Source organism: Phyllostomus hastatus, unplaced genomic scaffold (assembly GCF_019186645.2).
Source record: "Phyllostomus hastatus isolate PE091 unplaced genomic scaffold, TTU_PhHast_1.1 phas_contig_34, whole genome shotgun sequence".
Classification (NCBI taxonomy): domain Eukaryota; kingdom Metazoa; phylum Chordata; class Mammalia; order Chiroptera; family Phyllostomidae; genus Phyllostomus; species Phyllostomus hastatus.
In genome coordinates, this window is record NW_025333857.1 from 11,898,593 (window position 1) to 11,925,147 (window position 26,555).

Consider the following 26,555-nt stretch of genomic DNA (forward strand, 5'->3'; position numbering starts at 1 on the left):
GGTGATGGAAAAAGTCCACAGGAATCACCTAAGCATGTAATCCCAACAGGAAAAATGCAACTAACTCTTGGTTAGGCAGGGACTAAAAACTTCAGTCATATACAATGAGGATTAGTAGAAAGAACTGCTGCTTGATATTGGTCAAGCTCCTTAACCTGAGCCTCAGTTTTTTCATCTATAAAATGGGAATGATAATAATGCTAAAAGCTATGAGATTGAAGAGATAAGTAAAAACTTCTAGTTCATGGTAAGTACATAACATGTTAATTCCCTTTTTTGTTGCTTCTATAGTCTGTTGTGGTGGTCATTAGTGCTGGCCACCAAATCTTTCCAAGCACTCCCAAGCACACAGCCACTGTACTTTCTTCCTCCTTGAAGATAAATATGGGTACGCGATTTGCTTTAGCAAATGAAATTTGAGCAACCACAATGCATCACTTCCAAGATGAAGCTTTAAAAGCAAGTATAAGATTTTCCATGTGCATTTTTTCTCCAGACAGCAACTGGCAATGTTGCAGATAGTGAACAGTTTAGGATCAGGAGTAAGGATGACACAGCAAAATTTACAAAGGGTGGGTATTGTGAGTGGCACACAAAAACCTTTATTGTTTTAAGCCACTGTGGGTTTTGAGCTCTTTGTTACAGCAGCATAACTTGCACCTTCCTGTTGACTCACTAAGCTTTAAGTAACTGCCTTTGTAAGCAACTTATTAATTCATTCCACAGATATGTGTTCAACAAATCCCAAGCACTGTGCTACATGCTGAGAAATGCATAATACCGATTCATGCCTTCAAGGAGCTCGTGGTAAGGGGAAAAGAAGAGGGTCATTCTCGGGGATCTTAAAAAACGTCTTCTGTTGATTCTAAAGTTTAACTGAAGTCAAGGTTGGGAACTACTGCTTTATGTATGTCCTGACTGCCTGCAGAAATTGATAACAGAGAAGCTGAAGATTATAACAAAAGGGTAGTAGTGTGTGAAGGGAAAATGAAAAAAGAAGCGCTTAAACTGACAAGGTAAAAACTGAATACTTCATCTTGTCCTTTGGTTCCCTTCAAGTGATCAGCTCTCTTCCACCTTCCCCTCATAAAAATCTACTAGAATCGTTGTTTCCTTTAGACTGAAAGCCAAGTCAAAATAATATAAAATTGCTTATTATCATTATTATTATTACTCTACAGCCATTTACTTTTTAAAAAATTCCAAAGATGTTAAAGAAAAGGCAAAAACAATAAATTTTTAATGACAGAGTTGTAGGCACAGTGCCAGTTGGGGGTATCATTTTGGATGGGGGCAAGGGGACCTTCCGAAACCCATCTTAAACTATGTCATCCTATGTTTCTATGTGAAAATGATATAAGTGTTTAGTAAATTATTAATGAGTATCTCTTTGGCAGTTTTCATTAAATTCCCTCCCTCACCTCCGCCAACCCCAAGGTTTTAGTTCTTTTTCTTTATTGGTTTCGGACATATTCCTTTGCTTCCTCATTTTGCTTGACTTTCTGTGTTGGTATCTATGCATGAGATAAAACAGCCACGTCCCCAGTCTTGAAGGAGTGGCCTCCTGCAGGAAATGGATTTTGTGGTTCACCCTGCCCCCTAGCTCTCAGTTGCCTCTCAAACCTTAGCGATTCCCTAAATAGCCCATTTTCTTTTTAATGGCTCCTAATAGGCAAAGATGTGCCAACACCTGTCAGTGTCCCGAAGGGGAGGGTCTCAGCCAGCACTTAGATTCGGGCTAATTGGAAGCCAGGTCCTCAAGCAGCAGTTTTTAAAATCTGCAAATACGTACTGTCCTCTAGGACAACAAGCATGAGACCCACTGGCCACAGTGTCAGTCAGTCTAGAGCCATCTGCAGGTGACAGGCAGTCCCCAAAATCACATCCCACCCTGCCCTCCTCCCCAGTGTATAAAGTCCTGTCTGGGAGATACTGAGGAGCTGTAGTGAGGTCGAGGGAGACTGCAGAGATGTACACTGGCCCATGTCCCCTGAGAGCACATCTGTCTGCAGGCCAGAAGTGGGCGCAAACCTAAAGCCTGCCCCTCAGGCCGAAGCTCCAGGACAAGTTTAGTCTGCTGTCTGGGCAGTGGCCTGGGGGTGGGTGGCCTGACAGGAAGGCTCTTTGCGATTGTTTCAGTACCATGGAACTTAAGAACGCAAGTCCTGCTGGCCACCAGAGCCTGACACTCAAGGGGCATCCCCTGGGCAGGGCATCAGAGGCATTGCAAAAGCCCCCATCTGGGAGATACTGGCTTTCTGGAGCAGCCGAGGGAGAGCCCAAAGCTGGCACCTGCCAGTTTCTGTCCGTAAGAGCATTCTAGCAGGCCCCAAACGTATGTGCATGCGATGCCTGCTCCCCAGGGCAAGGCTCCAAGTCCCCCAAAGGGTCCTCTGCCACATAAACTCCGAGAGCACCTCCATGGGCGCTTTTGTTATGAGCTCTGCAGCGGCGAAATCCCATGCAAGCCGGAGCACTTTGACAACTCTTTCTCAGATTGTTATAGCTGTGGGTCTCAAAGCTAATTGTCTTCTAGGTTCATCTGTCAGATGCGGGTCTTAAAAGTTGGGGGTGCACAAAGTGGGGTTCAAACTCTTCATTCCTAAGGAAGAAGCCCCATGTTTGGACTTTCCTGCTGACCTCAAGTCGCTGCACTGAATGTAGGGTTTGTGGTGAGATTGTGTCCCAGTCTCTCCTACCTAATGCCTAGGAGTCTCTCAGCCAGTGTCTGGGTGTTTTCACAGGAAGCTGTTTCTTCTATAGTGTAGATCCGTTGTTTTCTTGGAACAAGGAATTCCTGGTATCTTGCGTCAACATCTTAAATGAAAACCTTGTTCTTTTTTACTATTCAGTTTTCCATTCAAATTCCTTTATTAGCTCAAATTTGATGCCCATGATTTTTAAAATTCTTCATTATTTCTTTTAAAAAGCTCTTCTCCATAATTACAAAAAGAACTGAACATTCTTAACTGGTAATTAACAGTGACTCCCATAAACTCTATGTTCAAATGAATCATACAGTTAATAGAAGGGTAAACATGATGCTACCTAACATTTATACTTATGCAGGTATCTCAAAAATAAATAAGAAGCTGTCTCTTTAATAATAACATATACAGAGAAATCCATTGATTACTCTACTTTAATCTCTTAGCAAAGGACTCGGTCAAGGTTACTGTTTGATAACTCATCATTTGGTGGTAGTAAATTTTCTCATGAAGACGCTTTTATCTTCATGACCAGATAATAAGTTCTGTGAATAAAGGGACCTACAGGTGTTGGTCAATTCTACAGTTTTCATATTGTATGACTTGGACAAATTATAAGCCATGTTTTTCCCATTGCTATGATGATGGCAGTTTTAGCCTTCTCAACTATCATGGAAGTAGACTCAAGTTCAGCTGCCCACTCTTCACTTCAATGTGGATCTCACTGAGATACTATGGAACTGTGTGTCAAATATTGCTAGTTGCCCACACAACATTTGTTTCACCCTTTTATATCACAAAGAGAACCCTGACTTTCTAAATAGTGACTAATAGTCCAGTTAAAATATTCTTTACACTCCCTTGCAGCTAAGCATGACCATGTGACCATGTTGTGGCTAATGAAATGTAAGGGAATTTTTGACAATGTCCCTTCCTTAATAAAAAGCAAAGTCTAGCAAGGAAGCCTTCTGCCTTTCACCCTTCATTCTCCCCCTTCTTCCCGCCTGGAACACAAATGCAATGCCTGAAAGAGGAAACTATTTTGTGGCTATGAGGATAAAAACCATACATTAAGGAAGACAAATCAAAGGATTTTGGTTTCTTGATGGCATTGCTGAGTTATTATAGAAACACTGGAAAGTCTGCATTCAGACTTCTTGTTACATGAGACAAATAAACACTTACTTGGTTAAATCACTACAGATGAGTTTGTATCATATGCAGCCAAGTATAAACCCCCAACCAATACAACCTGCAAAACCGATAAGATCTTCATCTGGGCCTCATTCTCCTTCATATCAGTGGGGACTCCAGATCATTTCTGGGCTATTTGAGGAGATAGCTTTATAACATTTATAAAGATCCTAGGAGGACAGATGTTACATGGTTATAGGAATATATTTTTTAAAAATACATTGTGCCCTGGCTGGCGTAGCTCAGTGGATTGAACACGGGCTGTGAACCAAAGCATCGCAGATTCGATTCCCAGTCAGGGCACATGCCTGGGTTGCAGGCCACGGCCCCCAGCAACTGCACATTGATGTTTCTCTCTCTCTCTCTTTCTCCCTCCCTTCCCTCTCTAAAAATAAATAAATAAAATCTTTGAAGACAAATATATTGCAATGTTTTTCTTATACTATTATTTATTTATTTAATCCTCACTTCAGGATATGTTTATTGATTTTAGAAAGAGGGAGAGACAGAGACAAACATTGGTGTGAGAAAGAAATGTTGACTGGTTGCCTGCCATATGTTCCCTAATCAGGGATAGAACCCTGCATCCCAGGTATGTGCTCTGACTGGGGATCAAACTCACAACTTTTTGGTGTGTAGGACAATGCTCCAGCCAATCGAGCCACCCAGCCAGGTCACAATCTTTTTCTTTTAAGCAGAACCCTCCATACAACACCTCTCCAGTCCCGCTCCACCCCTACATAAGTCAGAAGCATCCATTGCATCAGGGAAGGTCAGAATTGTTAGACCGAGAAAGCAAACACAAAGGCAAGTTAAAAGCAAAGCCTATTAGTTACCATGAAGTCCAGTTTGTATCGAAGGGGCAAACTAAATATACGATTGTTTTCTTTTTAATAAACAATTTCAAAATAATGAGTTCATTCCCTAATCCGTCAGCAGCCCAGTCATTGAGTTGCTTTAGAATCATTGTGAACTTGTAGATATAATCACATTTGATGTGTTTACAACATTGTAATTACCAATTTTTGGTGCTCAAATTGACCTATCCTTGCCTAGTGGGAATCTATTTGAATTAGTTCATAGTCTTTTTGACAACCCTAGTGGTTGATACTTTCCTTGATCTCTAATAAAATGATTTGATGTCTGGGATTTGCTTTAAAATGATGATGTGAGGAAAGGGGGGTATAGATGAAACAATTGACCATGGGTTGATAAATGTTCAAGCTGAGTGGTGGCCCCATGGAGGTTCATTGTACTCTTCTCTTACATTTGTATACGTCTGATATTTTTCAAAATAAAAAGTAAAGATAAAGTTCTGACTATGACTTCCAAAAGAGGACCTGGAAATCCTTAGCAAGATAATGGTTTTAAGTGCCTGACTTTGATGGGAGGAAAAGATTTCTAAGGCTTCTCTTGTATCAAAGGTAAGTGTAGACAGAGGCCTGAGTATAGAATTGTACTCAAATTCATAGAGTCTGAGCTTTCTGTATATGACCCACATATCCCCCAGTCCCAGGAAGGCATTTTTTTTTTTTAAAAAGGCCCTGTAAGTGGAAAACAAGTAGGAGGGTGCAGGGTAAGAAGGGTAGAAAATCTTCAATGAAAACCCCAAAGGTTTCTCAGGGGTACCTGTTGGCAGTTTTGGTGGTGGTCACATTGCTGGGTGTCCCTCAGGAACCGGTTTGTCTCATCTGCTCCCACTCTTTGGCCCACATTCTTGCTTCTAATTTCCAGCAACCCTGACTCATTTTCTTGTGGTCAGGGGGCTCTTGCTTTCCAGACAGAGCAGGAGAGCACTGAGCTGGGAGGCCAGAGGCCAGCGGCCAGCGTACCAACCCTGTAATTCAAGAAAGTGCTGCGTTTTAGGTCTGTTTCATTACCCATGAAATAATCCATCAGAGCCCGAGACTTCAGGAACAGACAGCCCTGTAAGCCTTCATGCTTTTTCATCCAACATCTTTTCCACCTTTACACATTACATCACCTTCTAAAGAAATGTGTGACTGTTGTCACTTTTTGCAGATAATTGGGGAGGTAACCCGGCATAGAAGACAGGAAAGTTGGCAGCGCTCTCAGGCTTTGGGAATCAGGTGCGACACTGACCTGTACGCTTTCTCCTCTCTGTCCTTGCTCGCCTGCAAATCCTGACCCCGGTTCTCACTGCGGAAAAATCTCCTAAGAGACGGCTGCCGGAGTCGCCTCTGCTCCTAGGAGGCGTGGAGCACACGACGCGGGAGCCCGGCGAGCTGAGCCAAGAGGGAGGGGCCGGAGGGGGCCGGGCAGCACCAGAGGCGGCGCGCAGGGCTGGTAGAGCCTCACTCTTTCAGAACCTTGTATGGACTGCCGGGAGAGGCGGTGAGGCGAGGCGAGGCGGACCGAAGCCGGAGCCCGGGCCTGGGAATTGTAGAGGGCCGGGGGAGGCGGTGGACTGGAGCGCAGACAGCGCTTGGACCCTGGCCGTGTGCGTGCCCTCCTGGCGATTCCGGTAAGTGCGGGAGGCCGAGCCTCTGCCAGCCGCCAGGCTTGTTGGCCGCTTTGGTCGTTGTCCCTGGATCCCGGTTGCGCGCATCGCATCCCGTTGCTGCTCCGCGGGCTCACAGGTGGCTTCGGGTGTACGTGGTTGCCCCAGGCCCCACAAGGAGTTAGTCAACTCTCTCCATTCCGGGGAGCGGTTTCTGAGCCCCCGCTTCTCCCAACCAACCGCCCTTGTTTCCAGCTTGGGGTGGGGGATGCACAGAGGGGTGCTCCATTTCTCCACCTACCCTCAAACAATTCAGAGAGATGCGGGCCAAGCGCCTCCCCAAGCTGCATCTCAGCTCCTGGCTCGCTAATGGGACGTCTGTTCCTTAGTTTTATTTTCCTATTAACCCACCAGGGAAAGTTTGGGACCACACAAGGAGAAGTTGGGGCACAGCCGGGGGCGCACTTTGCCGGCAGAGGCCACTCCCATGGAGCAGAGTGGTGGGTTTGCAGGTCCAGCCCGGCTCTGGCTGGAGCCGATAGGGCACCCTGGGAGTTGACTCAGTCTCTGCCCGTTGCCCCGCTGGCTGGCTCAGCACTGTCTCTGACAATCCCCGGAGAGCTGTGAGTCGTTTAATCGTTCATACTGTAAGTATAGACATCTACCAGCCAGTCGGGAATCTCTGTGACGGGGTCGGTTTATCCCAGGAATAAGATGATCTCTGCCTGGTTTGACTGGTGCTCTTGCTCTGCAAACCTGAGCTCCAGCTAATCTCAGTGTTTAACTGGCAAGTGTTGAATTAGCTTATTTTACACCTGAGATGATCTCCGCGAATGTCTCTAAAGTGAAATCGTTGAAAGAGAAAAACAAAAAACAGTTTTTAAAGAAAGTTAGAGAGAAGAACATTCAGGATATCAGCCGTGGTGTCTGGTCATTTTACCCATCTCCTCTGTGGGGTAGAGAATGAAAACTGCTCGGACAGCTAACCCACTAGAGGAGTCGGTGTTGGGCAGATTCGGAGCAGATTTTGTGGACAGAGGCATTGCTGCAATTTACATATTGTTTATGACATACATATTTAGTTTCTTGAAATAGCCTACTTGTTAAGATTGTTTGATTTACTAAGTTGTCTGTTTAAAATGTGGCTAAAGATTTTGTTTTTAAAAGTGAGCTTTAGCTGAAAACATTGTGTAGATATTCAGGGAAGATGATTTGTTCATGTCGCTAGAAAATTCACTTGTAAACTTAAATTTTTCAAGGGCTACTTTTCTGCATCTGATATAGGAGAAGCTTTTCATGAAAAATAAGATCCTGAGATCTTTATGTGTTCAGGAAAATATTGCTCTCTCCTCCAACACTCCATCCTTCCCAAATGTCCCAAATGATAGGTGAAATCAGAAAGGTGTGCCTCCATCTGGAATTACATAAATGGACTAAAAGAAAGCAGTGAATAATTGTTGTTGTCAAGTAGGCAGGTAGTTCTAAAAGAAGTGATATCTTTTTAGCATGGGGGGGGGTGTTTATTATATATGACTTAAGGTGGAATCAAGTGATAGATTTTCATCTCTAAAATTTTTATACTTAACACACACATCTACATTGTCTACACCAAATATTGAATTTTACCAAAGTGTTTGAGTTTATATATACATTATTGTAAGTACCTACTATGTGCCACATCTTATTCTTAGTGTTTCATGTGCTTTAACTCATCCTTAAAGCAATCCTTGGTGTTAGGTGCTGTAAGTGACCTAATTTTTGAAATGGGAAAACTGAGGCATAGAGGAGTTAAATAACTCACATGGCTATAGGACAGGACTTTATCATATCTACAAAATTCTTTTTGTAAAAGAAAAAGACATATTTTATGATTTACTTATCCTTGTTTTTATTTTTTTAGCATAAATGTCAAAAGTATTCCCTGTGAAGCATAAGGATCCCTGACTGTGGAAGTGCCTCACAAGAACCATTAACTATAAAGTGAGGCCAAGTATGAAAGAACCATCTGGTTGAATATACAATTGGAAGACCACCATATCCACCAGAAGACCCAGGATGGATCCGCACCAAAGCACCACCATCACTTTCCTTGAGAAGTGGTATTCAGATAAGTCATCATCTGGTTGCAGGAAACATTATAATGTCAGGAAAAAACTGAAGTTAATTCGAATCTTAGGCCTTTTCATGGGCCTGGTAGCCATCAGCACTGTCCCATTTTCAATCAGTGCCTTTTCTGAGACAGAGACAGAGAGTACAGGAGAGGCCAGTGGTGCAAATGGCCCTAGGGTAGCGTATGGTTACCTTCAGAGAACTCTCTTAGATTTGAATGACAAGATTCAGGATTATACTCCACAGCCACCTCCTTCTCAGGAAGGCAAATCTGAGAACAGCACAGATCATGACCAAGGAAACTACCCAAGAGATATCTTCTCCCTTGAGGAGCGAAGAAAAGGTGCCATTGTTCTCCATATCATTGGCATGATCTACATGTTCATAGCCTTAGCCATTGTCTGCGATGAGTTCTTTGTTCCTTCTCTGACTGTCATCACTGAAAAACTGGGCATCTCTGATGATGTTGCTGGAGCCACCTTTATGGCTGCAGGGGGCTCAGCCCCAGAACTTTTCACATCTCTCATAGGAGTGTTTATTGCCCATAGCAATGTGGGCATAGGCACCATTGTGGGCTCAGCAGTGTTCAATATACTCTTTGTTATTGGCATGTGTGCTCTGTTTTCTAGAGAAATCTTGAACCTGACATGGTGGCCACTCTTTCGGGATGTGTCCTTCTACATAATTGACTTGATCATGCTGATCATATTTTTCCTGGATAATGTCATCATGTGGTGGGAAAGCTTGCTTCTCTTAACAGCTTACTTTGCCTATGTGGTTTTCATGAAATTCAACGTCCAAGTAGAAAGATGGGTGAAGCAAATGATAAATCGCAATAAAGTCGTCAAGGTGACAGCACCAGCGGCCCAAGCAAAGGTTGGTGGTGGTGGTTGTTTACTTAATGTTCTGAATCAGCATGCTTTTGAGATCTGCCATTTTTTAAAATGTGATTGTGTTTCGGGCTGCAGTGAATATTAGGCTGCTTTCTACAGTTTTCTGATAGCCAGGCTAAAATGGCAGTGAAAAAAATAAGGTAGGAAGGGAATACTTTTGTGGATGTTTCCTAAGTTCTTGAGCTATTTATTTCAGAGTAAAACACTTGTTAATATAGGTTACATAAGTATCACAGAGCAGCAAACAAAATAATTTGTCTCTTATCTTTGGAAAGTAGTGTAATGATTTCATGAGCAATTTAATTTTCTTGGGAAAGCGTGCGCGTGTGTGTGTATGTATGTGTGTGCCTAGTGAGTTGCAGGGCCTTTTCATTTTAAATGCTCGCATGGCAATTATTATGAACCATTTCTTTAAAGATGCTAAAGGAAGAGGCTTTGTTTGTGTCACCAGAGCTATACTTTTAATTCAACAGCCTAAGGCCTAGCAAAAGTTGTCATTACAGTGAATCGTGTCTATGTTTGATCCACACAATAATGCTTCAGATCACTCAGCTGGGAACTGATCAGGATCCATTAAAGGGAGTCATTGGCAAGCCCTGCTGCTTGCCTCTGCAGCTTCATGGCCCACTTTCCATGCCTTGATAGACCCAAAATATTTTTGTGGTAAACTTTGAGGAATTTTTAATGACAATAGTGGCCAAGCCACCACTTGGATGGTGAGCAAATTAACAGAGAGCTTAGAAGAAATTGATCTGCAAAAATGTAAATTTTAACATTGGAATGTTGTCTCTGAATGTGATTCTTCTAAACAGAAAACCAAAGTACGTATGCATACTTCATACTAACATCTGGGAAAATTCCCATGTATGCAAAAAACAAATGTTGAGTGGAGGGTAAGCTATTTTGTTCCCATGGAAAGAAAAAATTATATTAATTTGTATAATTTCTTTATAGCCAAGTTTTATGACCTATCCTTTGTTTCTATAGCAGCCATGAAATGGAAGCAAAGTGCAGCAAAAACCCACCAGTAATATTTGTATTTATCACATGCAAAAGAGAACTGTATCTTTCCTAACATTTCATTCATGATATGGGTGTTTCTTAGAAACTATAGCAAAACAAATAACACTGCAATATACATGCAAATTAGTATTCAGATGTGATGACTGAGTATATATCCTTGAGGGCCTGAGACAGGGTCATCACTGAAGCCCCTGTCCCTGCTGTAATTTTTAGCCAGAATGATGACCCGTTAAGCCCTCTCCTCAAGTGTGATTACTAGTCTGAGTTATTTGCATTAATAGTCTGTGTTTATTCCAATGACAGTACTGAATGATTGTCAAGGGAAAAGCATATTTTTAAAGGCAAGGAAATGATTTGATGTCTTATAAATATCCTAGGAACATCAAGGGTAAAATGTCTTTTTGAGAACTCCACACTTTTTTGTTCTGTTACCTCACAGTAGAACTTCATTAACTTAGACCCCAACTCCGCTAAAGATACGTTGGCAACAATTATGAAAAAGGAATTTGCAGAGCAATGCAATGGTGTATTTAAGATTGCAGGGGGATTTTGTATTCTGATTGGGGCTGGGGTGCTGGTTTCATGCACTTGGGAGTAATTTTTTAAATACAGTTTACAGACAGTATTTAATCAGTCAGAAGCCATTCATTAAAGTAGCTCTAGCAGGATTTTTACCTGCTATATTAGATGACTGTCTTGTCATTTTTATGATCATTTAAAAATCAGAAACTTGGGTTCATACTCCTTAATAATTATTCAAATCCACAATTTTGTGCTATGCTTAATAGCATGCATATTTTAATTTGGAGATTCTGGATTGACCTAATTAAAAAAGGAAGGAGGTTATATTCATGACTATTATTCCTGTTTCTGATTTCCCCCAAATGTGTTCATGCATCATTTTCTTTTTAGCAAACCAAATAGTTTTAATTTATCCCTTTTAACTAGTACTATTTCTTTTGGTATTCTTTAACTAGGTTGAACTATAAATATCATGAAAACAGAATTTTCTAACATAGCAATGACTTAAACAAATTTTTTTTAAACCAGAGAGAAAGAGGAAAGGAGGGGGAAAGAGAGAGACATCAATCAGTTGGTAACCTCCTGTATGTGCCCTGACCTGACCAGGGACTGATCCTAGAGACTAGGCATGTGCCCTGACCAGGAACTGAACCCACAACCTTTCGGTTTACTGGACAATGCTCCAACCTACTGAGCCACATCGACCAGGGCAACATGACTGTGTCTTGTTCGGTATTCAAAATGTTTGTTTGGTAAATCAAAAATGCTAGAACACAGTTATACATTTTTAGGTGGAACAGTGCCCAATGGTGTTTGATTTCCTTCAGGAAATTTCACCTTATCAATTTTACTTTTTTGAATTGTTGCTGAAATTTTTGTTTTTAGCATTTAGTCTTTATCATACTTTTGATTTTGGAATCTTACGGAGACTTTGCTCCCCTAGCACTATAAACATAAGATGTCCTAAAGATGGATGAGTCCTTAAGTATGGTCATATAATTCTCTGATGTGCAAAGTTGACTCTGGCTGTATACCTGACCGTTCTTACAGAAGGCAGTGCTTCTAACATTATCAGAACACTCCAAAAGAAGACCGTATGCCAAATGCAGTCCTCAGTGGTGTCTTCATAGTGAGGAATGTACTATATATGATAATTTAGGAAGCAAAATAAAATACTAATCATGTTTTTATGCAAGGCCACCACATTGTTATATTTGCACAATTATGGGGCATAGCAGTTTGGGAAAGTAGAGAAAACATACTTCAGATATTTTTGTACAAATTATCAAAGATTCTTGCTAAAAAGTCATCAACTCTGATGGACTGTAGTCAGTGAAATATCTTTGAAACTACTTCCTTCATAGACAAGTTAAAATCATAATTTCATTCCTTTATTGGTGATGTATGTCATGAAGCAACTGTGAAACGTGGAAAAATACAAACTGGCATTGTTTTCCCTAGTTAAAGCAATAGTTTTCCATCTCATTTAATTTTTTTCACTCTGTGTGTTTTTTATTTACAATTATTTATATTAGCGACAATATTATCCTTTTAAAAAAAATGTATAGTGTCAAGACATGGTAAAGGTACCCTGGGCTTTGACTCAGTGAAAAAATGGGTTTAACCCCATGCACATGATGAGCTCTGTGAACTCAGAGAAGTCACATTAAAACTCTGAGCCTACTAATGAAAACAATAGTACCTATTTATAAGATTTGGAAAATTATTAAATGAAGAATGCTAAGCAGCTAACATAGTCCTTGGCAAATAAGTATTTTCGATAAATGTTAGTTCTCTTCCTTATACCTTCCATTCTTAAATGGAAAGAGAACCAAAATAAATTACTTAAAATCTGATCATTACAAAATATTCCTTGAAGGTTGAAATTCACCCCAGTGAATCACTAAGTTAAGGAGGCCATTTTCTCACTTAGAGGCACATACTACTTGTCATATTATAATATTTATAAGCCCTAGTTCATATAAAGTGAATATATTTAGGTCACATATTATCATAAATTCTAGGGAAACCTCCAAGTGCCTTTGTTGTCCTAAAATTTTATTGCATAGAATTTTGCATGAAATAAGTAAGCTATTAACTGGGGTTTAGAAAGATCTATGCTAAGCAGAGATTTTTGTTTTAAGGGTATTTTTATTTATAACTGATTGAAATTCTCATGTAAAAATTTCTCCATAGCTGGTTAGAAATAAGTTTGGATCCTGAAGGAGGTGAGCCAGAGGAGTTCAGAGCTTCAGAGCATTTTGCTGTGCACCTGGCTGGCTGCTGAGGCCTGTTGATCTATTGTGGCGCCAGGCTGACATTGGCCTAGAAAGCAGCTGTCTGTGGTATTTACCTTCTTCTTAGACTTGGCAATGTAATCTGACAGTAAGTCAGCACAGATGTAATGAAGTGAATGGTCTAACTAAAGATGCTTAAAGCTGATGGTTGAGGAGCAGGCTGCTTAGTAATTTAGGTGTGTCTTAGCTTATTCAGTTTGTGTGTTCCTGAAAAGTTGTTTGTAGGCAAAATTTTTGCAATTTAAATTGTTGTAAATGTTCATGGGAAAATCAGAAATGAAATAATGTTATAAATATTCCTCCTACAGTAAAGTATTTCTTATAAACCGTACATATTTTTTAAGTTTGTTTTTTTAAATATTTTATTTATTTACTTTTTAGAGACGGGAAGGGAGGGAGAAAGAGAGAGAGAGAAACATGAGTGTGTGGTTGCCTCTCATGTGGCCCCCACTGGGGACCTAGCCCGCAACCCATGCATGTGCCCTGACTGGGAATTGAACCTGCAATGCTTTGGTTTGCAGCCCACACTCAATCCACTTAGCTACACCAGCCAGGGTAACCATACATAATTTTATAAGTACAAATATATAGTCTCAAACTTGCTTAAGGCACACAATATGTTATAAAACTCAACCTTTGCTTCCCCTCCAAACCTAGTAAATAAATTAGTAAAATAATTGTACAAATTTTGAGGAAAGTAAAGTAAGATTATTCTTATAGTAAATAAAAGAATAGTATTACTTAATAGACTTGAAAACTCTGTTCTTCTGAAAAGAAAATTTAGGCATTAACATTAACAGACTGCATGCCCGTGAATGTACTGTGTTTGTGTGGGGATGCAGAGTGGTGCTGTTCTCCTTGTTTTGTTCGCCTCTACTTATACTAAAAGCAAATCTTTCAGTTACTGCATATGATTCAGAGAGTGAACAGGAATTTTGAGAGACCCAGAAAGTCCAGTAGATTTTGATACACAGAATTGAGGTTCCCTTGACTGTTCCCCTTGCTACTCCAGTTTCTCCACAAAAGATGATCCAGGGGTGTCCAACCTGCAGCCCATGGGCCTCATGCAGCCCAGGATGGCTGGGAATTCAGCCCAACACAAAATCGTAAATTTACTTAAAACATTACCAGATTTTCTTTTGTGTGTGTGTGTGTGTGTGTGTGAATACGTGTCACAATGTATTTAATGTGTGGCCTAAGACAACTCTTCTTCCAGTGTGGTCCAGAGACTCCAAAAGGTTGCACTTTGTGAATCTTTCTGGCAGTGTTCCCAGGAGGTATAACCCCACATACCTCCCTTGCTCTTCTTCTTCCTCTCTTCTCTGTCCCTTTATCTCCTTCCTCCTTCCCAACCCCCTTTCTTTCCTTTTTTTAAAAACCAGATAATTTGTATTTTAACTTTAACAAGAATTGGTTGTTACATTAAGCTCTTTTCTGGCTGCTGGGTGGATTTGACTGCTTCAGTTTTTTTCATTCTTTTACTTTCAATCTCCTTTTTTTTAGATAAGTCTCTAATACACAGAATATAGTGGCATTTTGTTTAATTTAGTTTCTTAATTATTACCTTTTGACTGGAAATTTAGCTTATTTATGTTACTGTGATTACTGTTACATTTGGATTCTTTTCTATCATGCTATTGTGTACTTCCTATTTGTTCTTATCTTTCAATTTTAATTGTATTTTTTCTTGATTTTTTGGATTGATTTTTTTCTAAATCTGTTTTTCTAATTCTTTTCTAATGAATAGTTTGGAATTTATATACCTTATTTTTATTCTTTTAGTGTTTAGCATAAAATTTTAACATGTATATAAACTCAATATAATATAAAGTTAATATCACTACACTCCTGCTAAACAACCTAAGACCTTAGGACATTTTAATTCATTCACCTTCTTGCATTGTATAAGATTTGAAGTGCATGATTTAAGTTCTGCCTTGATATTTTTTAACAGCTTTATTGAAGTATAATCTTCACTTCTAACCCTACAAATTAGACATCATCATTATACGATCAATATTTTTAGATCCACATTTTTCTGTTTCCACCTTCTATTCTTTTCCTCATATCAGACTTTTTTCCTATGACTTTTTTCCCCTCTACCAACTTACATTCTTTATCACTTCTCTTAGCAAGACTCTGTTAAGGTAAATCCTCCTGATTTTTATTGCTTAGCAATATATTTCACTTTTGTTCTCGAAAGATAGTTTTGGTGGGTAGAAATTCTTTTTGTATCCCATTTTGAAAATAAAATTCCACAGACTTCTATTTTTGTTTTTCAAAAGACTGCTGTTCCTGGAAGTATTGCTCCTTTGTAAGAAATCTGTCTTTTCTCTGACTACTTTTAAGGTTTCTTCTTTGTTTTTGGTGTTCACCATTTTCCTTGTATGATTCTTCTCACTTGTTTATCCCCTGTTTGTGGCTCATTATCCTTTCTGACCTTGAGGAATAGTACCTTACATCAATTTTGCCTCTATATCTCTCTTCCCATAGTCTTCTAGAGTTCTGATCAGATATGCTGTCTCAAGCTATCTTCCATGTCTTTCAACTACTCATCTTGTGTTTTTGAGTGTGTGTGTTTTTTAATTTTATTTTAATTGTTGTTCAACTACAGTTTTCTGTCCTTTATTCCCATCCCAGCCCATCCACCCATCCCTCTGCACCTCCCTCCCATTTCCACCCCCCCAGTTTTGTCCATGTGTCCTTTGTATTTGTTCCTGTAAACCCTTCCCATTCTCCCCTGAAATTCCCTCCCCCATCCCCTCTAGTCACTGTCAACTTGTTCTCTATTTCAGTGTCTTTGGCTATACTTTGCTTGTTTCTTTGCTTTGTTGTTTAGGTTCCTGTTAAAGGTGAGATCATATGGTATTTGTCTTTCACTGCCTGGCTTATTTCACTTAGCATAATGCTTTCCTGTTGCATCCAAGCTGTTGCAAAGGGTAGGAGCTCCTTCTTTCTTTCTGCTGCATAGAATTCCATTGTGTAAATGGACCATAGTTTTTTGATCCATTCATTTACTGATGCGCACCTAGGTTGCTTCCAGTACTTGGCTACTGTAAATTGTGCTGCTATGAACATTGGGGTGCATAGGTTCCTTTGGATTGGTATTTCAGGGTTCTTAGGATATGATCCTAGCAGTGGAACTGCTGGGTCAAAAGGCAGATCCATTTTTAGTTTTCCGAGAACATTCTATACTGTTTTCCATAGTGGTTGTACCAGTCTGCAATTCCATCAACAGTGCACTAGGGACTTCTTTTCTCCACAACCTCTCCAACACTTGTTGTTTGTTGCTTTGTTTATGATGGCCATTCTGTCTGGTGTGAAGTGGTATCTCATTGTGTTTTTAACTTGCATCTCTCTGATAGATGCTGATACTGAGCATCTTTTCATATGTCTTTGGATTTTCTGTATGTCCTCCTTGGAGAAGTGTCTGTTCAAGTCCTTTGCCCATTTTTTAACTGGGTTGCTTGTCTTCTTAGAGTAGAGTTGTGTAACTTCTTTATATATTTTGGAGATTAAACCCTTGTTTGAGGTATCATTGGCAAATATGTTTTCCCATACAGTTGGTTCTCTTTTTATTTTAATACTATTTTCTTTCCCCATGCAGAAGCTTTTTATTTTGATGAGATCCCATTTATTTATTCTTTCCTTTATGTCCCTTGCTCTAGGGGACATAACAGTAAAATGTCGCTGCATGAAATATCTGAGATTCTCCTGCCTGTGTTCTCCTCTAGGACTTTAATGGTGTCATGGTTTATATTTAATCTTTTATCCACCTTGAATTTATTTTTGTGTATGGTGTAAGTTGGTGCTCGAGTTTCATTTTTTTGCACGTAGCTGTCCAGTTTTCCCAACATCATTTGTTGAAGAGGCTATTTTTACTCCATTTTATGCTGTTGCCCCCTTTGTCAAATATTAATTGACTGAGAGACTTGGGCTTATTTCTGGGGTCTCTGTTCTGTTCCATTGGTCCATGTGCCTGTTTTTATGCCAGTACCAGTCTGTTTTGATTACAGTGGCCTTGTAATACAGTTTAGTATCAGGTATTGTGATCCCTCCTACTTTACTCTTCTTTCTAAAAATTACAGGAGGTATTCGGGGTTGTTTATGGTCCCATATAAATTTTTGAAGGGTTTGTTCTATGTCTGTGAAATATACCATTGGTACTTTAGTAGGTATTGCATTGAATGTGTAAATTGCTTTGGGTAGTATGGACATTTTGATGATGTTAATCCTTCCAATGCATGAACATGGTATATGTTTCCATTTGTTTGTGTCTTCCTTGATTTCTTTCTTCAGTGTTATGTAGTTTTCTTGAATAAAGGCCTTTTACCTCTTTGGTTAGGTTTATTCCTAGGTATTTTATTTTTCTTTTTGCTATATCGAATGAGATTTTTTTCTTGATTTCTGCTTCTGCTGTTTTATTGTTGGTGCACAAAACTGCCTTTGATTTCTGGATATTGACTTTGTATCCTGTTGTTTTGCCAATTTCATTTATTAGGTCAAGCAGTTCTTTGGCCGAGTCTATGGAATTTTCTATTTACTCTATCATGTCATCTGTAAACAGTGACAGTTTTGTTTCCTCCTTTCTGATTTGGATGCCTTTTATTTCCTTTTCTTGTCTGATCACTGTGACTAAAACTTCTAATACTATATTGAATAGAAGTGGTGAAAGTGGACATCCTTGTCTTGTTCCTGATCTTAGTGGAAAAGATTTTAGTTTTTGCCCATTGAGTATGATATTGGCTGTAGGTCTCGGTATGATATATGACCTTTATTATGTTAAGGAATGCTCCCTCTATTCCCACTTTGCTGAATGTTTTCATCAAAAATGGGTGCTGTACCTTATCAAATGTTTTTTCCGCAACTATTGATATGATCATGTGGTTTTTGTCTTTGCTTTTGTTTATGTGATGTATTACATTTACTGATTTCCGAATATTGAACCATCCTTGCATCCCTGGATGAATCCCACTTGGTCATGGTGTATGACCTTTTTAATGTATTGTTGGATGCAGTTTGCCAATATTTTGTTAAGGGTTTTAGCGTCTATGTTCATCAGCAATATTGGCCTGAAGTTTTCTTTCTTTGTTGTATCTTTATCTGGTTTTGGAATTAGGATGATGCTGGCCTCATAAAAAGAGTTTGAGAGTCTTCCATCATTTTGGATTTTTTGGAATAGTCTGTGAAGGATAGGAGTTAGCTCTTCCTTAAATGCTTTGTAGGATTCTCCTGTGAAACCATCTGGTCCAGGGCTTTTGTGTGACGGGAGTTTTTTTGATTACTGCTTCAATTTCATTTGCTGTTATTGGTCTCTTCAGGCTTTCTGCTTCTTCTTCATTGAGTATTGGAAGATTATATTTTTCTAGAAATTTGTCTGTTGCACCTAGGTTTTCAATTTTTTTGGCATACTTCATAGTAATTTCTTCATAGAAATTGAAGTAATTATTTCATAGTAATTTCTTACAATCCTTTGTATTTCTGTGGTATTGTTACAGAGCAAACAAGGTGGTCCTGGGACCATATACTATTATTTAAAGAAGGCCCTGGATCCGTTATGTCTGCCGCCCAAGGAAAGACGTCTCTCAATGCCAGAGATTCGTGAAAAGGAAAGGAAATGTTTATTTAATGCTATACATACTTCAAGTAGTGACCAAATGTCTTTATCAAAAAAATCCTAAAGTCCCTTAAAAGACCCACAAACAGACACAGTCCTTCCTTCCTTCCCCCTTTGCCCAGTCCAGAGTACCGATATCAGGAAAGGAAATAGAAGTCCATGTCTCAGGCAGTCCTCTGGTTCTTCCCAGTTAGTACTCCATCTCGACTGGGAGACCTCCCTGGGTTCCCGGCACCCTCAGCTGAGTCGCCAGGATCTCTGCTAAAACCAGGTGGTGGTTCCCCCTTCTAAAGCTGCTGGGGTCCCCACTCTGGCAAAGGCATGTGGTCCTCTCTCAGGGCTGCGGGAAGGGAGAGTCCCCACTCTGTCCAGGCCGTGTGGTTCTCTCCCTCAGGGTCACGAGAGTCTTCACTCTACTAAAGCTGCATGGTTCTCTGTCTCAGGGTTGTGATCCTCCCTGCACTTCCACAGCCACATGGTTCTCTCTCTCTCAGGGCTGCGCATGGTTCTCCCCCTCAATGGCTGCCACATCTGGGTTTTAAATCCCCATGGCAGCCTTCCTCTGCAGCCCCATTTCCGACTCCTCCCACACTCAGCTTCACATGCCAGAACTCATATCCTTCCAGCTTTACTGGACTGCCATCATGAGTCTGCGCAGGTGTGGCCCCATGTCATGGAGCCAATCATCTCCAAGCTCCCACGCAGGCGCTGTAACTCGGGGGACCTGCCCCCCAGTTACATCTTGGTGGGGAAGTTACTTCCATTCCCCTGGCTCAGAGCATGGCCACAGCTATTTAACATATCTATGAAACCAGCCAAAGGCTATAGATATGTTAAATGACCACACCAGAGCTTAGCTGCAAGGCTGTTGCTATGCAAAACAGCTCTCAATGGCCCTGCTCCATTTGTCCATTCCCCCAACCTACACCCTGGGGGTGGGGTTAGAACATCCTAAAATCTCCTGGACACCTTGAGTTCTGGACCCCATTTCAAATGCCCATTTGGGGTCCCCCCTCTTGGCTGCACCCTGTAACAGTATCAGTTGTAATTTCTCCTCTTTTATTTCTGATTGTGTTTATTTGGGTCTTCTCTATTTTTTTCTTGATGAGCCTGCTTAAAGGCTTGTCGATTTTGTTTATCTTTCCAAAACACCAGCTCCTGGATTCATTGATCCTTAGAATTGTGCTTTTAGTCTCTATGTCATTTAATTCTGCTCTGATCTTAGTTATTTCCTTCCTTCTACTTGTTCTGGGCTGTCTTTGTTGCTGTTCCTCAAGCTCTTGTAGGCATAGGGTGAGGTTGTTTGTTTGAAATGTTTCTATCTTTTTTAGGTAGGCCTGTATCACTATGAACTTCCCTCTCAGGACTGCCTTCACTGTGCCCCATAACTTTTGGATTGTTGTGAGTTAATTTTCATTTGTTTCCAGAAACTTTTTGATTTCTTCCCTGATTTCATTCTTGATCCATTCATTCTTTAATCGCATGCTATTTAATCTCCATGATTTGGGGTGTTTTGGGTTTTTTTCCTTGGGGTTGGTTTTTAGTTGCAATCCCTCATGATCCAAGAAAATGTTTGGTATGATTTAAATTTTCTTGAATTTGTTGAGGCTTGTGTTGTGTCCTATCATGTGGTCTGTCTTTGAAAATGTTCCATGTACATTTGAAAAGAATGTGTATTTAGCTTCTTTGGGATGGAGGGCTCTATATATATCAGTCAAGTCCATTTCCTCTAGGGCATTGTTCAATGCCACAATATCTTTGTTCATATTTTGTTTAGAAGAACTGCCCATTTTTGACAGTGGGATGTTAAAATCCCCCACTATAATTGTGTTGCTGTTCATATCTTTTTTGAAGCCCTCTAAGATTTTCTTTATGTATTTGGGTGCTCCTATGTTGGGTGCATATATATTTACAATGTTTATGTCTTCTTGGTGGATTCTTCCCTTGAGTATTATGAAGTGACCTTCTGTGTCTCTCTTTATGGACCTTTTTTTCGAAGTGTATTTTGTCTGATATGAGTATTGCTTCCCTGGCTTTTTTTTTCCTGTCCATTTGCTTAGAAAATTTGTTTCCAGCCCTTCACTTTCAGGCTGTGTAGATCTATTTTCCTGAGGTGGGTATCTTGTAGGTAGCATATGTGTGAGTCATGCTTTCTTATCCACTCAGCTATTCTATATCTTTTGATTGGAGCATTTAATCCATTTACATTTAAGGTTATTATCAATAGGTACTTATTCATTGCCATTTATGTACCTGTGTTCCTCTCTCTCTTTTTTCTTCCTTTCCCTGAAGCAGTCCCTTTAGCATCTCTTGCAGAATTGGTTTAGTGGAGGTGTATTCTTTTAGACTTCTTTTGTCTGGGAAGCTTCTTATTTGGCCTTCTATCTTGATTGAGAGATTTGCTGGGTAAAGTAGCCTTGGTTGCAGACCTCTGGTTCTCATCACTTGGAATATTTCTTGCCATTCTCTTCTGGCTTGGAGTGTTTCCATTGAGAAGTCAGCTGCTAGCCTTTCTGGGGCTCCCTTGTATGTTACTTCCTCTTTCTCCCTTGCTGCCTTTAAGATTCTCTCTTTGACTTGAAATTTTGCCATTTTAATTATGATGTGTCTTGGGGTGGGCCTCTTTGTGTTCTTGTTGATTGGGACTCTGTGTTTCCTAGTTTTGTGTGACTTTTCCTCTCATCAAATTAGGGAAGTTTCCATCCTTACTTTTCAAATAGGTTTTCTATCCCTTGCTCTTCTTCTTCTCCTTCTGGTATCCCTATTATACAGATATTATCATGTTTCATATTGTCTTGCATTTCTCTTAATCCCTCTTCATTCTTTCTGAGCCTCTTTTCCTTTTTTTGTTCTTTCTGGGTGTTTTTTCTACTTTTTCCCCTAGCTCACTGATCCTATCTTCTACTTCATTGATCCTGCTTTTGATTCCTTCTACTGTGTTCTTCAGTTCAGAAATTATATTCTTCATTTCCTCTTGGCCCTTGTTGATAGTTTCTATTTCCTTTTTCATGTTGATATAGTTTGCAGTGAGTTCATTGTAGTTTTCCTGTAGTTTCTGAAGCTCATTGTGAGCTCATTGAGCTTCCTGATAATCATTTCTTTGAACTCATTATCTGATAGTTGAGTTGCCTCTATTTTTATTTAGCATTCTTTCTGAGGCTTCCTCCTTTCCATTCATTTGGGGATTGTTTCTTTGTCTTCCCATTGTTTGTGAGACTCTTCTTGTTAGCCTCTGCTTCTTAAATTGATCTGCTCTGGCTCCCTGGGTTTATGCTGTGAACTTCCATGGTAAGATACCTGTGAGATTCAGTAGTGCAGTCTCCTTTGAGTATTCTGGTTTCACAGCTTCCCCCTAATCTTTTTTGTGATCAGTTGGAGGGGGAAGGCAAAATGATTTAAGACAGCAAGAGAGTATTGTGTGATATTTACAGTAGCAGTCAGTAGAGAAGAAATGGGAGATCCTTTGGGTATGTATAGTGTTAACCGTGATCTTCCACCCAACTAGCCAATTTTTAGAAAGGATGAAAAGAAGATAAGACTCTTGTTGGGGAGGGAAGGATTGTGAGTTAAATCTAGAAAGCAGTGAGGTTGTGGGATGTCAGATTCTGAGGTAAGGTGAAAGTAAAGAATAGTAAATAGGTGTAGTGTGTGAGAAAACAGAGTTAACCACTACTGTAATGGAGTTCAGGAAACCATGAAGTGGGCTAAGATCTGGGAGGGGTGTTGTGTAGTATTTACAATTGCATGGAATAGCTATTATTTATAGTAAAATTAAAGCAACAATCATATGACAGAATCTATGAGATCTAGATAACAAGAATAGGGAGTATAGAACCTTGACTAGTGTACTAATGGAACACAAATGAAGTGAAGGACAGTAAACTAGCAATATACTATGAATGAGATAGCAGGGGAAACTTGTCAAACGATGCAATATAACCAGCCAAGCAAAGAAGACTATGCAGAAAGACGAGGAATACAAAAATATTATTAAAATAAAAGATGTAAGAATAATGAAAAATAATAATACAAATATGCAATAACTTGCTGGTTCTCTGTAATAGCAAAGTGAAATTTGTCTTACTGTCTCAGCTGTTGTGATGCCCCCTCTTTGGGTCCAATTCTGGTCTTTTCACAGTTCCGAGTTTGTTTTTTTTTTGTCTCACTTGTGGGTATTTAAAAAGAAAAATGAAAAAGGAGAAAAAAAGAAGAAAAAAGCAGAAGATGGAAGGATGAAGAGATAAAATTGGAAAGAAAGAAAGAAGGAATAACACTAGAAAGAAGGAAAGAGAAGCTTAAGGAATTAAGAACTATAAAAATAATAAGAATTAAAATATAAAAAGTTACTTTAAAAAAAGAAAACAAAATCAAACAACCAATCAAACAACAAAACCTCTTGTTGTTTTCAAACTGGTCAAACTGTTTTTTCTGTTCTTGTTGGCTGCAGCAGTCTGAGGGGTGATTGGTATCGATTGGTATCGCTTTTCTCCCTTCCTATTCAGCACTCAGTCAGCCTTGCATACTTTCCCCAGGGGTAGCCTCGCACTCTCCCCAGAGCCAGTCTGATGCCTCTCCACAGAGCCCTGGGTGTGGAATCTGGGCCCTCCTAAGCACGCTTTCCATGGGTTTACTGTTGTGGGCTCGGGCCTCCTGAGGAGCACACATGCCTTCCCCGGGCTCATGGTTGTGGGCTCCAGCTCTTCCACAAAACACCCTCTCCCCAGTTTGCGGGGCAGGCACATGGCCAGGCCACCCTTGGTTGCACAGGCTCAGGTGCATACCCTTCCCAGGGCTATGCATGGGTATTCACAGCCCCTGTGTGTTTGCCACTCAGTCCTTACTTTCCTCTTTGTGCCTTCAAGCAACCAGGCCTTCCCCGGTGTTGCTGAAACCTTGTTTGGCAGGGAAGGGAGCGGTTGAGCCAGCTCTCTCCCGAGTGCCCTGAGGCAGACAGCAAGTGCTGGGCCTGGGTCTGCAACCTCTCTGGTCCCCACACTAATCTCTGGGCCCTTATTATTCTGAAGCACTCTCCTTACCTTCTGGTTTTTCAATGTCCGCTACAATTTTTTATCTCTTATTTTCATATATGCTGTGGTACTGTTGGCTGTTTGCTCTGTTCCTCCATAGATCAGCTAGGTTTTCTCCCGTATGTAAGGGGAAGTGGAATCTGCTCCCTCCTACCACACTGGCATCTTCCCTCCCCCTCATCTTGTTTTTTAATCTATGTTCCTCATTGTGTTCATTTCTTCATATCAGCCTTCTAGTTTCTAATTTTCATTTCAATTTTGTCTAATGTGTTCTAAAGCTCATTGTTCAGTTTCTATATTAATTATTATGTTTTTCATTTCTAGAAGTTTTTTGTAACTCTTTTCACACCTGTCTGGTTGATTTCCATTGTTTCTTTTCCCTTCATGCCTTCTTTTATTTGTCTAACCATGTTAAATATACTCATATTTTATAATTGGTGTTTTCAGTGTCAATACCCTTGCAGGTCTAGTTTTGTCGTTTTGTTGATCCTCGGTTGTATAAGCTTTCTTCCTTATTTAGTGCTTCTTTTATAAAATTTTGAACTCATATTCCTTGGCACCTGTGGGATGTCATTGAGACCCGAGTTTTAACTGTATTCCTCCAGAAGACTATATTTGTCTTTCATCAAGCACCTGGGAGCACCACAAACCTGGAAACATTCTAACTGAAGTATATTACTTTTTTCTACCAAGTGGTATGAATTCAGACACGAACCCCCCACATGAGTGCTTAGAAATTCTTAATAGAGACTTTTTTCCCTTTATTTTTCAGTGCCATTAAAAACCAACACCAAACTAGGTACATCTTGCTATCTTCCTTTGCTAGGCAGATTATTATTTTTTGTTTATTCACTCTCTAAAAGTGTCAACCCTTTAGGATTTCCAGCTCATTGAGAAGGATGTCACTGAACTACCTACTCTTTTTCAGGCCTTATGTTTATAGCTTCTAAAACCTAGGTTCCAGGCAACTGGCGATGGCAAACACCTTGAAGGCAAAGCAATACTTGTATTTGCTTGGTGTTCTTGGTCCTAAAAAATTCCTCTTTTCTCACTAACATAGTTGAGTAATAAAAAATATATTTAAAATATAATGTCCAACAAGTTTAGCTATAAATAATGAGAATGTTTCCCTGAATGTTTCATCCATCATATTGCCAGAAATGTATGTTTCAGACTGTAGATTTATAAAAAGATGATGCAAAGCAAGGCAAACTGATAAGGAATTTTAATTGTATTCTTTCAGACAGTTTAATACAATCTGACCATCATAATCTGACCAACAAAAATTCTTCCAAAAAGAAATTTTGAGTCAAATGAAATCTAAAAGGTAATTCTAATAGTCAATTATATGAGGCCAATTTAAATTTGCCTTTTAAATAATATTTTTACCAAATACTAATGCATTTATTGCACATGATCATAAAAACACATTAATATAAAATATAAAAGAGAATATTAAAATAGCCTAAATCACTCCATTGTACCTTCCAAAAATAGTGCTGCACATTTTTGTATATAGTTTTCCAGATTTTGCTCTCTTTCTCTCACACACATATTCACGTATATACCTATATATTTAAATAAATTGGAATGACACTGGATATGCACAACTTTCAACTTATAAGTAATAGCATTTTAATAGTGTTTTTCACTTGGCCTATTATGAGCATTTCTTCATGTCACTAAGTGTTCTAAAATGTTATTCACTGTTTAGCATTATCATAAACTAGAAGTCACTTTCATAGTATAACTTACTGCAACATATAAATACTATGAAAATGCTACAATTAGCCTTACACATGAATTTATGAGTTTAGAGAAGCAGAAATTCTGAATCAGAGTTTATGAGTTTTTTTTCTTCTATATTGCAACATATTTGGCAGTGTTGACATAATTTTTAATATTTTTCAATTTTATAGGTGAAACATAGCATTTTGTTGTTTTAACTTGCATTTCGTTGGTTAACTGAGAAACTGAGTATTAAAAGATATGATTTTTGAGAATTAAAATTTTGTTTTACAGATTGCCAGGTGCCTGTGTTTCCTTTGTGTCTTCTTAAAAGTTTGCTGTGACTCAAAGGTTTCTTACAGACTTTAGCTCTCACCCCTTCTCACATTTCCACACCTAAGTACAGCCAGGAGGGTTTTGTAGTGTTTTTTTTTAAAGGGTGGATTATTCTGAAGGAGGAGGCTTTGTGACCTAAGAGTTGGGAGACAAGGGTCCAGGTACTGGGATGTGCCCCACAGCCTGTGACCTCAGAGGATCCTGTACTTTCTAAGACCTCTGTTTCCTCATCTGGAAAATGGGAGATTTGACCTAGATGACCTGAAAGATTGCTTTCACCTTGTCGTTTTTGTCCTGAGAAGCTGTAATACTTACTGGTACTCTAACCATGTCAAAGTGATACCCATTTACCTTAAAGAAACAGATTCTAACCATACTCCAATCATCAAACCCTTTTTCTTAACTGGCTTACATGTAATATTTTCATGCAAATAATTTATTGGCTTGACCAAGCAATAATTCTAGCATGCTGTGGGAGGTAGCTCTTCCAGACAGGAGAATGTCTTGCATGGGAGAAAGTCTTTTAAAGTTTACTGCAGGACACTAGGCCTCCTTGGCATCTGTGGCTTTTGGCAGTGAAAACCCCACTTGGCAGCTGCATGTGCTTCCCTGGACTGCCGACCTCTCCAGAGAAGAGAGG

General features: G+C 39.7%; 1 protein-coding gene across 2 annotated transcripts in view; it reads left to right on the top strand.

The window, feature by feature from the left end:
- Positions 1–6,251: 6,251 nt before the first annotated feature.
- Positions 6,252–26,555, top strand: part of SLC24A2 (solute carrier family 24 member 2) — a 258,027-nt gene continuing 237,723 nt past the window's right edge. For both annotated transcript variants that reach the window (XM_045840394.1, XM_045840395.1), the window contains exons 1-2: positions 6,252–6,387; positions 8,264–9,348. In XM_045840394.1, coding sequence (XP_045696350.1) covers positions 8,419–9,348 — 930 coding nt within the window. In that variant the 5' untranslated portion in view covers positions 6,252–6,387; positions 8,264–8,418. The remainder of the gene's footprint in view (positions 6,388–8,263; positions 9,349–26,555) is intronic.